The sequence below is a fragment of the Brachyhypopomus gauderio genome, chromosome 1, assembly GCF_052324685.1.
Source record: "Brachyhypopomus gauderio isolate BG-103 chromosome 1, BGAUD_0.2, whole genome shotgun sequence".
Classification (NCBI taxonomy): domain Eukaryota; kingdom Metazoa; phylum Chordata; class Actinopteri; order Gymnotiformes; family Hypopomidae; genus Brachyhypopomus; species Brachyhypopomus gauderio.
Genome location: NC_135211.1, coordinates 2,691,645 through 2,707,960, shown reverse-complemented (window position 1 = coordinate 2,707,960; position 16,316 = coordinate 2,691,645). Strand labels below are relative to the sequence as shown.

General features: G+C 43.7%; 1 protein-coding gene across 3 annotated transcripts in view; it reads left to right on the top strand.

The window, feature by feature from the left end:
- The window catches only part of LOC143516982 (NACHT, LRR and PYD domains-containing protein 3-like), a 32,058-nt gene extending 15,844 nt beyond the window's left edge, over positions 1-16,214 (top strand). For 2 of the 3 annotated variants that reach the window (XM_077009048.1, XM_077009136.1), the window contains 4 exons: positions 1,077-1,250; positions 8,472-8,645; positions 11,402-11,448; positions 11,625-16,214. In XM_077009048.1, coding sequence (XP_076865163.1) covers positions 1,077-1,250; positions 8,472-8,645; positions 11,402-11,448; positions 11,625-12,163 — 934 coding nt within the window. In that variant the 3' untranslated portion in view covers positions 12,164-16,214. Of the gene's footprint in view, positions 1-288; positions 460-1,076; positions 1,251-8,471; positions 8,646-11,401; positions 11,449-11,624 lie in introns of those variants that run through there. The other variant, XR_013131842.1, reaches the window with a different exon arrangement.
- Positions 16,215-16,316: the final 102 nt, after the last annotated feature.

Here is a 16,316-nt window from a genome sequence, read left to right as displayed (position 1 = left end):
TAGTGCTGATTTAACATTGCTAACAGGACTTACAAGTTTACACAAATGGCCAATCGCATGTCAGCAGTTAAAAATAGGCAGTCATGTTCTGGTTGTTAGGGAACTGATCTTGTGACCAGAGGGTTGTGAGTTTGATTCCCAGGCTCTAGGCCATAATTGAAGTGCCATTGAGCAAGGCACTTAACTCCAACTGCTCCTCTGGAACTGTGCTAGGGTACCATTAGTGTGCACTTTGTAAGTCGCTCTGGACAAGATTGCCTGTTTGTTTGATGCCTGTTGATGAGACAGATGGTTGGAGAGACAGAAAAAGACCAGGATGAAGAGAGGAGAGTAAGGCTATTGCCATAGCAACCATCTTCAGTATGAAGGCAGAAGGAGAGGTCAGAAGAACATGAAGGTGAAAGTGTCCAGGAGGAGGACATGGAAGAGAGTGAACATGGACAGCAGGCAGAGACAGAGGTCTGCGGGTCTGCTATAGCATAGCTGTGTCCACTCACTGTAGCTGCAGGGCTCCATGTGATTGTGTGGCCACACCTGGCTCTTGAGTTAATGAAAAAGTGGGAAAAAAAGGAGAGATGACTTTATTGGAGTTCTACACAGAGCTGAACACACTCTTATATAGAGCTGAACATACAAATAGCAGCATGTCCTCTTATACACAGCCTGCAAAACAGCTGCCCCAAGAGGCTTATAAATGTACCATGACAAGAGCCACATTTTTTTAGTGCATATATATAATAGAAGTCCACCTTTTCAGTGCTTGTTATGGCAGTGTTATGTTAAAGGTCATAACTAAACAGGTTAGAGATGTTAAGTTTATCATTGTGGAAGGGTGTTCGGTGGTATGGGATCATTGGTGAGTAATTGAAAAGAGACCTCACCATTTTGGTATCCACCAGTACAGTTACTGGCATCTCTAGTGCCCCACGCAGGCAGCTCAGCTACTTTTTATCTGTTCATGCATTTAATTTCATCCTCTTTTCCAGTTTACACAGAATCATTTCATCAGCAGTTGGAATCTTGGAATTCAGAATCCTCTGACTGAACTGCACTGTATTGTTTTTATTCATTTTCAGACTCTCTGGCTGTGGTCTTACAGAGGAGTCTTGCAAATCTCTTGCATCACTTCTACAAACAGACAAGTGCATGCTCAGACAGCTGGAGCTTAATGGCAATGACCTAAAGGATTCAGGCGTGGAGAAGCTCTGTGTTGGACTGAGAAGTTCGCACTGTAACCTGGAGATTCTCGGGTGAGTTTTCCATGAATTTATTTACTGCATCTTCTGTGTGCTTGAAAGGGATTGGTGAGGACCACAGTGGTAAACTACAGAACAGGGAAGTAAATTACCCGTTACTTGTGTTCTAATGTAAGATCTTTATTCATATTCATTTCAATTGAAACTTAATTATTTTATCTACCTGCGTGGTCTGCCTAAATAGAGACTATGTATGTGAAACACTGTAAAGCCCAATAATTCTAATCTCTGGTAAGCCCTTAATAATTTGATTTACATTTAGACAAAGTCAAATTATATAGTGCTTTTAAGAATGTGCTGTCACAAAGCAGCTTTATAAACGCATGGGTCCAGATCATTGATGAGTAAACCAATGGGCGACAATAGCAAGGCAAAACTCCAGGCAGGGATTAAGAAGAAACCTTAGGAGCACCAAGACACAAAAGGGAACCCCTCCTGCAGTGGACGGCCCAGCTAGTAGCAGTCCATACTTATAGTGTTATTCCTCTCTCAATTACGTTTGATGTACATGTGGAGCTACATCAGTGGGGCTACATCAGTAGGGCTACATCAGTGGAGCTACATCAGTGGAGCTACATCAGTGGGGCTACATCAGTGGGGCTACATCAGTGGAGCTACATCAGTAGGGCTACATCAGTGGAGCTACATCAGTAGGGCTACATCAGTGGGGCTACATCAGTGGAGCTACATCAGTGGGACTACATCAGTGGGGCTAAATCAGTGGGGCTACATCAGTGGGGTTCTTTCAGTGGGGCTACATCAGTGGGGCTACATCGGTGGGGCTACATCGGTGGGGCTACATCAGTGGGGCTACATCAGTGGGGCTACATCGGTAGGGCTACATCGGTGGGGCTACATCAGTGGGGCTACATCAGTGGGGCTACATCAGTGGGGCTACATCAGTGGGGCTACATCAGTGGAGCTACATCAGTGGGACTACATCAGTGGGGCTAAATCAGTGGGGCTACATCAGTGGGGTTCTTTCAGTGGGGCTACATCAGTGGGGCTACATCGGTGGGGCTACATCGGTGGGGCTACATCAGTGGGGCTACATCAGTGGGGCTACATCGGTAGGGCTACATCAGTGGGGCTACATCAGTGGGGCTACATCAGTGGGGCTACATCGGTAGGGCTACATCAGTGGGGCTACATCAGTGGGGCTACATCGGTAGGGCTACATCAGTGGAGCTACATCAGTGGGGCTACATCAGTGGGGTTCTTTCAGTGGGGCTACATCAGTGGGGCTACATCGGTGGGGCTACATCAGTGGGGCTACATCAGTGGGGCTACATCGGTAGGGCTACATCGGTGGGGCTACATCAGTGGGGCTACATCAGTGGGGCTACATCAGTGGGGCTACATCAGTGGGACTACATCAGTGGGGCTAAATCAGTGGGGCTACATCAGTGGGGTTCTTTCAGTGGGGCTACATCAGTGGGGCTACATCAGTGGGGCTACATCAGTGGGGCTACATCAGTGGGGCTACATCGGTAGGGCTACATCAGTGGGGCTACATCAGTGGAGCTACATCAGTGGGACTACATCAGTGGGGCTAAATCAGTGGGGCTACATCAGTGGGGTTCTTTCAGTGGGGCTACATCAGTGGGGCTACATCAGTGGGGCTACATCAGTGGGGCTACATCGGTAGGGCTACATCAGTGGGGCTACATCAGTGGGGCTACATCAGTGGGGCTACATCGGTGGGGCTACATCGGTAGGGCTAAATCAGTGGGGCTACATCAGTGGGGTTCTTTCAGTGGGGTTCTTTCAGTGGGGCTACATCAGTGGGGCTACATCAGTGGGGTTCTTTCAGTGGGGCTACATCAGTGGGGCTACATCAGTGGGGCTACATCAGTGGGGCTACATCGGTGGGGCTACATCGGTGGGGCTACATCAGTGGGGTTCTTTCAGTGGGGCTACATCAGTGGGGCTACATCAGTGGGGCTACATCAGTGGGGCTACATCAGTGGGGCTACATCGGTAGGGCTACATCAGTGGGGCTACATCGGTAGGGCTACATCAGTGGGGCTACATCAGTGGAGCTACATCAGTGGGGCTACATCAGTGGGGCTACATCAGTAGGGTTCTTTCAGTGGGGCTACATCAGTGGGGTTCTTTCAGTGGGGCTACATCAGTGGGGCTACATCAGTGGGGCTACATCAGTAGGGTTCTTTCAGTGGGGCTACATCAGTGGGGTTCTTTCAGTGGGGCTACATCAGTGGGGCTACATCAGTGGAGCTACATCAGTGGGGTTCTTTCAGTGGGGCTACATCAGTGGAGCTACATCAGTGGGGTTCTTTCAGTGGGGCTACATCAGTGGGGCTACATCAGTGGGGTTCTTTCAGTGGGGTTCTTTCAGTGGGGCTACATCAGTGGAGCTACATCAGTGGAGCTACATCAGTGGGGCTACATCAGTGGGGCTACATCAGTGGGGCTACATCAGTGGGGCTACATCAGTAGGGCTACATCGGTGGGGCTACATCAGTGGGGCTACATAAGTGGGGCTACATCAGTGGAGCTACATCAGTGGGGCTACATCAGTGGAGCTACATCAGTGGAGCTACATCAGTGGGGCTACATCAGTGGAGCTACATCAGTGGGGCTACATCAGTGGGGCTACATCAGTGGGGCTACATCAGTGGGGCTACATCAGTGGGGTTCTTTCAGTGGGGCTACATCGGTAGGGCTACATCGGTAGGGCTACATCAGTGGGGCTACATCAGTGGGGCTACATCAGTGGGGCTACATCAGTAGGGTTCTTTCAGTGGGGCTACATCAGTGGGGTTCTTTCAGTGGGGCTACATCAGTGGAGCTACATCAGTGGGGTTCTTTCAGTGGGGCTACATCAGTGGGGCTACATCAGTGGGGCTACATCAGTGGGGTTCTTTCAGTGGGGTTCTTTCAGTGGGGCTACATCAGTGGAGCTACATCAGTGGGGTTCTTTCAGTGGGGCTACATCAGTGGGGCTACATCAGTGGGGCTACATCAGTGGGGTTCTTTCAGTGGGGCTCTTTCAGTGGGGCTACATCAGTGGAGCTACATCAGTGGAGCTACATCAGTGGGGCTACATCAGTGGAGCTACATCAGTGGGGCTACATCAGTGGAGCTACATCAGTGGAGCTACATCAGTGGAGCTACATCAGTGGGGTTCTTTCAGTGGGGCTACATCAGTGGAGCTACATCAGTGGGGCTACATCAGTGGGGCTACATCAGTGGGGCTACATCAGTGGGGTTCTTTCAGTGGAGCTACATCAGTGGAGCTACATCAGTGGGGCTCTTTCAGTGGGGCTACATCAATGGGGCTCTTTCAGTGGGGCTACATCAGTGGGGTTCTTTCAGTTGGGCTACATCGGTAGGGCTACATCGGTAGGGCTACATCAGTGGGGCTACATCAGTGGGGCTACATCAGTGGGGTTCTTTCAGTGGGGCTGATGGCTTTGGTGTGTTCACTGGGGACATTGGCACATCCATTGGCAAGCCAGAGTATTATCTGCTTTGTGGTTAATATTGGCATTGTCTTTATAGAAACATGTCAGAAGAATATTTGATGCGGGTTTAATTTATAAAATCAACATCAAAAGAAGAACCATCCGTATATATAGTTCACCAGCGTGTGATTAGCATGTAGCTCTGACAAGCATGTCTATAGCAGCATAACTAAAGGGAGGAGTCTGAAGAAGACCACGGGCACGACCGCTCACTGAGTTATTGCATTCCTTCCAAATCATCACAAGCTAGAGTGAATGCATGATATGGCTGGATGACTGCATCAACATCTCAGATTACCAGAAGACTCTGACTAGGGGCCCCAAGCTCTACACCTTCATATGCATTGGATTAACTGAAGACTTGATTTAATCTAGGCTTAAAACTCTCCTTTTTAAAGATTAGAAATATGTGCAAATCTCTGATTAAAGGAGAGCATTAAAGGAGAAAGCTCTGGCTGTGCCTGTAGTCTTTCTCTAGATAGGACAACTATATAAGTGGGAGGTTCTTTAGGGACTCGTTTGAGCATCCAATTAGAAGACCATTACAGTAGTTTAGTCTTGATGAGAAAATCACATACCACTTTCTCTGCCTCTGATAAGGAAAGCAAATGTATCTGCTTAGAAGTAGTATGTAAATTGAAGTTTTAGTAACATTGCATATGTGTGTGCCAAATGAAAGGTCAAAATCAATAATAACAACTAAGCGTTTTTAAGTCGGATTTAGATGTTACTGAAAAGCCATTTAAAGTAGAAAAATAATATTAGATTAATTGCTTCTTACAGCTTGAGACCAAGAAGTAACATCTCAGTCTTATCAGAATTAAGAAGGAGAAAGTTGGTGGCCATCCAGTCTTTTATTCCATGAAAGCAGTTCATGATGATAATCATCATTGTGCCTAATGATAGCATATATAATGGGAATAAATGTGGAGCCCCAAACAAATCATTGTGAGACACCAAATTTTACTTTGGTGTTCAGAGCATTCATTATGTACAAGTACAAGCTGGTAATGATCTGTCAGGTAGGATCTGAACCAGAAGAGTGCTTAACCTCTTATGCCAATGAATATTTCCAGCCAATCCAGTAGGCTTTGGAAATATTCATCAAAAGCATCAAAAATATTGGAAATGGTATCAAAAGCAGCACTAAGATCCAGGGCCCCTTCCAAAATGCTGTACTTCCCTACTATTCAGTAGGGCAAAGCAGTACGAGATAAAGGGTAGTGTGTCCGAATACACAGTCGGCATTAAACAGTAAGCGAAAAGTGCCCGGATGTGCTACTGAATAGGGCGCCATTTTTAAGTATGCAATTACAGCACGCTGTCCTATCCCATAATTCAACTGAAGCTGCGGAGGTGTTCGGAGCAACAATGGCAGAAGGTAGTGAGTAGGCTGTTTAAGTACGCTGTGATGGTGCTTATGTGACGTTTATGTATAAATGTAGCACCTATAGCCGCATGTGTGTTATATTAGTTTATGTATGAATGACATCTGTATCCGCATTTGTGGTATGTTTGTTGATGTATAAATTCAACACCAGCGTCTGTGTCCGAGCTCCCTGCATCACGGCAACCCCGAAGCACTCTCTCCAGTTAGGAAGTGATGCATCTTCTCAAGACATTGGACTTGATCAGTTGGGCCATTAATGATCCTATAGTACCAATCACAATTTTAATTGTCTCTAGTCGCTTTACAGGTGACGGTGTCATGTTATTTTAAATAGTTGCGGGTAGAAAAGTCACCTACTGAAAGAACACACTGCTTTAAGGGTTGAGCAGAATGTACTGCATTGAAATCTAGTGTCCACTGCTTAAGTACAGCATTACGGATGGAGCCCAGTAGTATAAGAAAAGAAATGTGTAAGGGCTAGCTCCAGAGTTATCCCACCTGCCGCCAAAGGGGGAGCTTGCGAGCCAGTTCTCGCCATGGCAACTGCAATCAGCAGTGACTACCTGCAGCTGTCTTTCTCCCTACTTTAGGAAGACAGCTGCAGTCTCACTGCTGAATTGTTTTGTTGCGCTGCTCCTTGAACAGTCAGCTTTTCTCTTGTTGGTAACATGTTGGCTCGGTTTGGGGTCTCATCACTAGTGATGGGCAAATGAAGCCTCATGAAGCAATGAAGCTTTCCAACCCTTTGCTTTGCAAAAAGGTTCATTACTCGAGGCTTCATTCATCACTCACTAGTGACATCTGCTGGTGAAACTGTAACAGCCTCGTCATTCAGTTGGATCATACTTTAAAAAATGTGTAAATGCAATATTGTCACAAAGTTTCCATCAAACTCATGTTTAGTAACAGGAGAATCATTTAAATCATACTTAATTGTCATGTTTTAATTATTAAAATGATTTGTAGCCAATCTAATCCTTGACCATCAGTGGTTGTGTTGGATTTTTTTGTATGTCATGGACTTATTTGACAATGAAGATATGTTGTACTTTACTATATGTGTGAATCTGATGTACATCCTGATCAAACAAAAAGAATTGAGAACGTTCCAGATTTTAAATTTAAATTTAACCACCTACTACAACCCATGAAGCCACAGGGTTCATAGCGCTTTTATTTTGAAAAACGATACCCAAAATGAAACAATGACGTGGCCGATGTAATCCGAGGCCTCGTTTGTTGCTGATCACATGATTTTGCTCAATACGACACAAGCTCCAAAGCGGGGCTTCATCGGACACACCCACTTTTTACTCGGTACACGCCTCGAAGCCTCGCTTCAGATGTCCCATCACTACTCATCACCACACTTTCCTTCTTCACTATAATTCGAGTGTTTTCACTCCTGTGCTGCTCTGGCCCATCTCAAGTTTTCTCATCCTGTTATTTTCCTACCTGTAGTTCGTTTGGTTATTTTGGGAAGGGTTTTGTTACTCACCGTTGTGGTTAGAGAGCCAGTGACTTCCCCAAGTATTCCTTAGTTTCCCCGTGATCTTTTATCTCCTCATTTTTCTCTGTGTTTAGTTTCATGGTGATGGTCCTTTGGCAGAGGTCTTGGTTCTTTTGTTTTTTGTGGTTTTAGCGTTAGATCCACCTGTCATGTTCTGTACATTTTTTTTTTTTTGCGTCAGATTTTGGAACTCAGTACACGTATAAGGTGCACCAGATTATAAGGGGCACGTCTGATTTCTGGGAAATTTTTAGGCCTTTAGGTGCGCCTTATAGTCCGGAAAACACGGTAATACAAAAAAAATTTCTATGATGAAATGATGTCCAGGAGAAGGACATGGAAGAGAGTGAACACAGCAGAGACAGAGGAGACATCTCTGTCCACTCTCATTGCAGACCCACAGGACTGCTGTAGTATAGCTGTGTCCACTCTCACTGTAGCCTCACAGGTCTGCTGTAGTGAAGTTCCTCTGTGCCGTAAGGACTTTTTAGTGTGACACCAAGACATGTCCCCCCACTAAATATTTTGGGCCACATTGGGCGTTTCATGCTAAAAACATGCCAGTGATGTTGATTGATGTTTTCAGGACCACCATGAGGACCAACTGTTTATCCAGACTGAGTCTTCACTCATACTGATGTATTCAGGGTCATTATGAAATGCTGTTTTTAGCAGCATTATATCAAACCTCAGACCAGGTTAGAGGTTGGTTATTGTTGTTGGTGAGAAACGTATCAAGACCTCACAATAGGTTATTATAAAGCACAGGTGAAGCTTCCACTAGTGGCCTCACTGTCTCTCTCCCTCTTTTTCCCTCCTTTCTGCAGATTGTCTGGTTGTTTGGTCACAGAGGAAGGTTGCTCTTTGCTGGCTTCAGCTCTGAGTTCAAACCCCTCCCACCTGAAAGAACTGGATCTGACCTACAACCACCCAGGAGACTCAGGAGTGAAGCTGCTCTCTGCTAGACTGGAGGATCCCCACTACAGACTGGACACACTCAAGTATGTAGGAATCCCCTCAAACACATTGTGTGTGAGCACAAACTCAATGTTATAAGAACAGTGCTGTACATGGAAACAGCATACATGACACACATTCTTTTTCCTAAGGTACACACAACATCATATAACCAGTGTTGGTAACGTTACTTTAAAAAAGTAATTAGTTATAGTTACTCACTATTTGTTCAAAAAAGTAACGGAGTTAGTAACTGAATTACTCTATAATAAAAGTAACTCGTTACCAGGGAAAGTTACTATTTGCGTTACAGTTTTTAAAAAGTTATATGCCAATGAATAAGGATTTTTTTTGAAAAAGCAGTTTTCACAGTCAGTTGAAATGAATAGATCAGAAAGGTGTTTAACTTTTGATATTTATTGCACATCCACAGACCAGTGCAGGATCAAATCCTTTAAAATTCTAAATCTTTGTAAAAAACAAACAAAACAAAAAAAAAGCAAAAGTAAACAGTTACATTATATAAAGTCCATTTACTCTATCGAATTAAATTAAATTCTCTCAACCTGAGACAACTGGGGTGGGTTTCCCAAAACGTTCGTAGCGCTAAGTACTTCGTAACCTCGTATGAAACGTACGAAGTTAAGAAGTACTTAGCGCTAAGAACTCCTGGTTTGTTCACAACAGAAGTAAACTTAACAATAAAACCTCTATTCTTAATTAAATAAATCAAATACCCAGTCTGGTAGACATTCAGGAACTTGTAATTTCTTAAATAATGTTTATATCGCCATCTTGAAAATGCTAATTTTTCCTCTGCTTGCTCCTGACTCGCCATTTCTGCCTCTTCTCTGTTTGTGTCTGTGTCATGTGTCACTGGTGTGCTTCGGCACGCGTGTAAAAACACTGGCTCTGATTGGCTACCATAACGCTACTTAGCCAATCACTTTCTGACTTGTTAAGTTAAACAGGTGTTACACTGACCACTGTGACCTATCGAGATCTGTTACTCCTCACTAGCCTGGGCAGGGTCCGCTCGTATTACTGTTAGAATATCAATAATAGTAACGCACCACTTTTAATGACCAGTAACGTCAACGGCATTGTAACGACAGGAAAAGTAATTAATTATATTATCCCGTTACTGACTAAATGACGCTGTTACCTAACGCCGTTATTTTTAACGGCGTTATTCGCAACACTGCATATAACACACACATGTTCTTATTCCTAAAATACATACATAATGTGTTCTTGTTTTACACATTTACAGATGTCTCGTTTACTCGCATCTCCCAAGCCACTTCACACACACCTCAGAGTCCCTGGCCCCCCCTTGTTTCACTTGGTGTACAGTCTCGGAGTGCTGAATTTGGGCTGAAACCCTCTGTGCATTGTAAGGAGTTTCCTTGCCTTATGTCATTAGCTTCTTTTTTTTCCATTTTGGCCAGCTTGATATCTGATGACGGCTAGAGCATTGGTGTTGATGGCCTGAATTTTGTTCTTGTTCTTAAATGTGCAATGTAAATGTGCCATATTTTTTGTCAATTGTGATTTTTACACCCCAATCGAAATTTGTCCTCCGCTTTTAACCCATCTGTGCAGTCAGAACACACACACACTAGTGATTACTAGGGGGCTGTGGATCACACGTGCCCAGAGCGGTGGGCAGCCCTAGCCCGGCGAGCAGTTGGGGTTAGGTGCCTTGCTCAAGGGCACCTCAGTCATGGCCTTAGGACTGGGAATCGAACCCATGACCTTCCGGTTACAAGACCAGTTTCCTAACCGCCAGGCCATGACTACCAATTTAGTTGGCTTCTCATTACTGTTCCATTCTGTAGCCAGTATCCATAGCCACTCTTGGTGATTATCAGCAAAGCTGTGATTGATATTTGAGTGAAAACATATGGAATTGTGCTTAGAGTTTAGCAGTTTGGGGTCACAATGTTGACACCACATGATCTTCATGTTTTTGTATTTGTGTTCATAGTTACATATTTTGTGTGTCTCGTTGGTCAAAAGACAGTGGTCAAAAGAGAGTCTTTATACAAGGAAGCAGGTACTGACATAATAGATGGCGTTTTGCACAAAAGTTTGTTATATAAGATGTATGAATATTATTGTATATATACACATGTAGATATGCGTGCGATGTAATGCATATGGAAATGCATATGGAAAGAGATCAGTTGTGGGGGGGAATTATTCATGTTGCCTAGGGGAGGGTTTTAAGAAGTTACAGACACTTAAAGTTATAAGCTTATGTGTATGGGTATTTATTTTTATTAAAAAAACATGTATAAATGGTACATAAGATTTATACCTGCATGCTTTCATTAAATAACTGATCACAAAAAAATGTCAGTTTACATCTTTCATTGTAGATTTGAGTAAGTTTTATATTGCGATAATTGTGTGTGAGAGTGTGTGTGTGAGAGTGTGTGTGTGAGAGTGTGTGTGTGAGAGTGTGTGTGTGTGTGTGTGTGCGAACAGATTTAAATCTTACAATTTTTTATTCCCTCAGGTATTATCTTTGTGTATGTAGGTGTGTGTGTGTGTGTGTGGTTAGAGAGACAACTATTGTTAGATAAATTTAGTCTGAGAGAATGAACAGATTTTCCCTATATGCTATTTTTGTGTCTTTGTGTGGGGGTGGGAAAGAGTAATTTTTTGTGTGTGAGAGAGCATTGTTACACTGATAATTATGTTTGTACATATACACAGGAACATGTGTAATATGTGTACTGTGATTTTTCAGAATTAAATTTTTTGTACACCCTTCTGTGTGTGATTTCTTTAGGGTGGAGCATGCAGGGAGCATCAGAATCAAACCAGGACTAAGAAAATGTAAGCAGCAGCAGCAAGTGTGTTCAGTGAAATGTACACACACACATACATGCACACACAAACACTTGAGTGTATGTGCACACACACATACATGCACACACAAACACTTGAGTGTATGTGCACACACACAGTACAGTATTTGTATCACCTCCTGTAATGTCTCTTCTTGTGTGCAGATGCTTGTGAGCTTACACTGGACCCAAACACAACATACACACTTCTCTCTCTGTCTGAGGAGAACAGAAAGTGCACGTATGTCTGGAGACCACAGTCATATCCTGATCATCCAGAGAGATTTTATGGCTGGGAGCAGGTGATGTGTGGAGAGAGTCTGACTGGACGCTGTTACTGGGAGGCTGAGTGGAGAGGGATGGCTTATATAGCAGTGACATATAAAGCAATCGAGAGAGAAGGAGACGGTGCTCACTGTGTGTTTGGTTACAATGAAAATTCTTGGAGTCTGGACTGTTATGATAACATATACACTGTCTGGCATAAGAGGAAGAGAACTGCCATCACCACCCCCCCCTCCAGCTCCAACAGAGTAGGAGTGTATCTGGACTGGCCGGCCGGCACTCTGTCCTTCTACAGCGTCTCCTCTCACACACACACACTCACACACTTACACACATTCCACTCCACATTCACTCAGCCCCTCTATGCAGGGTTTATGGTTTTTCCTGACTCCTCAGTGTGTGTGTGTGACCTAGAGTAGCATCCTGTGTCCATGAGAAACACCTGAGTCTGCAGGAAAAGACACTCCTCTACACACACTCCTCTACACACACTCCTCTACACACACTCCTCTACACACTCTCCTCTACACACACTCCTCTACACACTCTCCTCTACACATACTCCTCTACACACACTCCTCTACACATACTCCTCTACACACACATTTGAAGAACATCATAATCAGAGGTGGGCATTCCAGGTTCAGAAAGTAAAATTCCTCACCATTTTACGCAAGCTTGCTAGATTTTCTAATTAGTGCAATTCAGGTAAAATTTATGGAATCAACATAATCCAGGAAGCCTGAGCAAAATCCTGGTGAGGACTTTTACTTTCTGAACCTGGAATGCCCACCTCTGATCATAATACACATGTCTGCTGAGGCCTACACACACACACACACACACACACACACACACAGGATACTGGTTGATGATGAGGTTGAAGTCACTGAGGACTTGTTAGAGTGTCAAGCTCATCAATTAAGTTGTCAAGAGATATATTACAATGATGTGACATTTAGTGGGGTAGGATATTGTGATGGCATGAAACTCACTCAAAGGCAGATATTGAAAGAGCTGAGAAGGAAAGAAAGAAACAACCATAAACCTTCCAGACATATCCAACCTTATTCCATATTATAGACATATCCAACCTTATTCCATATTCCAGACATATCCATCCTTATTCCATATTATAGACATATCCATCCTTATTCCATATTCCAGACATATCCATCTTTCTTGTAAAAGACTTGGAAGTAATCCAGCACTACCAGTCATGTTCACGTTTTAATGGGAACTGTAGTACAGTGCATGCTTCTTCTTAAAGATGATTGAAAGTTGATTGAGTCTGTTCCAGATATTATGGAAGAATATTGGAGCCATAATAAATGATGTGGTTTTACCTTTCATCCTGAAGTATGTTTGAAGGTAAATGTCTTAACCAAACTGAGCATGACTAGTTCCAAGTATTTTACCAGAAGGAAATGTCTGGAATATCCTTTATCAGACACTGCCTCCGCCTCATCTTCAGGACAGGGTCTCCACCAGAAAAGCCAACAAACAGAAAGGGATCCTTTGAATACAAATAATCACCATCCAGGGCCTCCCTCGTGGCTACAGGCTGCTCCTACACACACATTTGCAAGTTGGAAATCATATCCAGTTTAATTTAGATTAATTGTCATGCATAGGCTACGGCGCCACCTGCCTGTCAGTCCCCTCATTTGTAGTGTTCAACATCCCTCATGTTTGTTTATATAGTCCATGTGTTCATGTTGTCCTTTCTTTGATCTGTAAGCCTTGTCCTTGTTATCAGTTTCACTTGTTCATAGTTACGCCCTTGTTAAACAGTGTATATAGTCCCTATGTTTTCATTTGCTAATCGCTGTTCTTTGAGTCAACATTGATACAACAGAGTCTGTATGTTTATCCACAGTGTGTGTTGTCTGTGTTGTCTATGCTTGTGTACATTCTTACGTTTAGTGTATTCCATGTTTCATGTATTAACTAGGTATTCAAGCTGTGGTGGATGTATTTCATTGTCTGATTAGCCCATTATGACCCAGGACCATACTCATGACCCCATTATGACCCAGGATTGTACTTATGACCCAGGACCATACTCATGACCCTATTTATGACCCAGGATTATACTTATAACCCAGGACCGTACTCATGACCCCCGTTATGACCCAGGACTGTACTTTTGATCCCGGACCATACTCATGACCCTGTTATGACCCAGGATTGTCCATATGACCCAGGACCATACTCACAACTAGGGCTGGGTATCAATTCAAATTCCAAGAATCGATCCGATTCCAATTCTGAAGATTAAGAATCGATTTATTTCGATTTAATCCTATTTAATCGATTCGATCCGATTCGATCCAATTCGGGGTTTAGTGTTATTAAAAATGTATTTGAGCTGTTTCCTGACTATGTACAGAAGCAACATGTTAAAACTAGTATTATATCGATATTAATCAGCAAATAGTTACTGGTAGTTGGTAGTTACTGATGGCTGGAAGACTGGTGAAAAGGGTCATCATAAATCTACCTTCAAGAAAGGTAATCCAGGACAATAAACAGAGGACATATTTGAGGTGTCTGCAACAGTGGACTCCTACTGGGACACTAACCAGTGCATTATTATTATGATTGAAATAATTAAGAATTCACCCAAAAGCTGTTGCTACCAAATGCATTTTTATTTTAAAAGTGCTCACACTTAATAAACTGAAAGTATAAAATGTAAACGTGTATTTTTCTTTAAAGTGCGAATATAAGAACAGAACTGTCATGATACGGTCCCCGACCCCTCCCTTTTGGGCGTGTTTTAACATTGTCTGCGTCTACTCGTCTGCGTCTGTAGATCTCCGTGGGTGCGGGTGCGTCTTGTGATAATCCGTCTCACCTCGTGGGGTTTGTGCGTTCGCGCAGCGTCCTGTGCTCGTCGTTGTTTGAGTCGCACACGTTCTATGTAAACGTGTTTTATGTGCGCTGTCTGCGCTTCGGTAAACGTAATAAACGTAACGATTTGGAAAGTGCAAAGGATTCTGTCTCGTCCATCGCCTTGCGCCCAATGTTACAAGAACATTTTTTACTTTTTTAAACTGTAAAAACACTGGGTAAACTGTCAGTGACATGGACTAACTGTAAATAGTCACTGACACTGGATAAACTGTCCTTCTGCTTTTACATTGCCGATTTGACTATCGTCGTTACCGGCACTATCCGACGCCATGTTGTTTTACAGTTAGTTAGACCGAGCACGCCTGCGTGAATTCAGTGACGAGGCGGGGGTAAAAGTTCACTAAAAAATCGATCTTTGGACGTACGAATCGATTATCAGATCATCATACGCGAATCGATTCTGAATCGGAAAATTGATTTTTTCAACACAGGCCTACTCACAACCCTGTTATGATCCAGGACTGTACTTATGATCCCGGACCATACTCGTGACCTCGTTATGACCCAGGATCAAACTCATGACCCTGTTATGACCCAGGACCAAACTCATGACCACGTTATGACCCAGGACCAAACTCATGACCCCGTTATGACCCAGGACTGTACTCACAACCCCGTTATGACCCAGGACTGTACTCACAACCCTGTTATGACCCAGGACCATACTCATGACCCTGTTATGACCCAGGATCAAACTCATGACCCCGTTATGACCCAGGACTGTACTCACAACCCTGTTATGACCCAGGACCATACTCATAACCCCGTTATGATCCAGGACCATACTCATGACCCCATTATGACCGAGGACTGTACTTATGACCCAGGACCAAACTCAACCTGTTATGACTCAGGACCGTACTCATGACCCTGTTATGACCCAGGACCGTACTCATGACCCCGTTATGACCCAGGACCGTACTCATGACCCTGTTATGACCCAGGACCAAACTCATGACTAGTCTCTTAGATTTACCCTTATAAAATCTCGCTCATCTCACCATAGGCCCTTTTCACACTTCCACATTTTTTCTTCCGGAAGTTCTCGTCACAGGGTAAAGTTACTTCCGTTAAACAGTAAATAATGGTAGAGTCTAATAATAAGAGCCTTTTCAGTGTACCAGGGTGTTCGATCTCGAAGCAAAAACAGCCATATCTCAATTTCCATGGTTTTCCGGCTGACTACGAGCAGAAAAGAAAATGGGTTTGTGCAATTAGGAGAGATGAAGGGGGAAACTTTGTGATACGGAGGGGAAGTACTTTTGTGTTCACTGCTGCAGACTACACAGTAGGAAGCTCGTGACTAAAAGTTGGTTCTGTTCCCAGCCGGTTTCAGTGGAACAGTTGCTGTCCGCATTTGAAAGATCAAGCTCTCGGCTGGGAGTACACGTACGTCCACCAGAGTCGGAGGTTGTGGAAGATTTGAGCATTTGCGCCAAGATCGGTAGCATCTAGCTCTGATTATCACTTTGCTGTCTATATTGGACTACATTGGACACTGAATAAACAATAACACTTAGAATAACTTGGTGTGTGTCATGAACTTGACTGATACTGATGTACACCAAACAATCAATAGCAGACGTTACTTGGCTTGCTAAGCTAGCTAGATATTGTTAACTAAAGCTGTCAGTATCATTCGTAATATTGTAA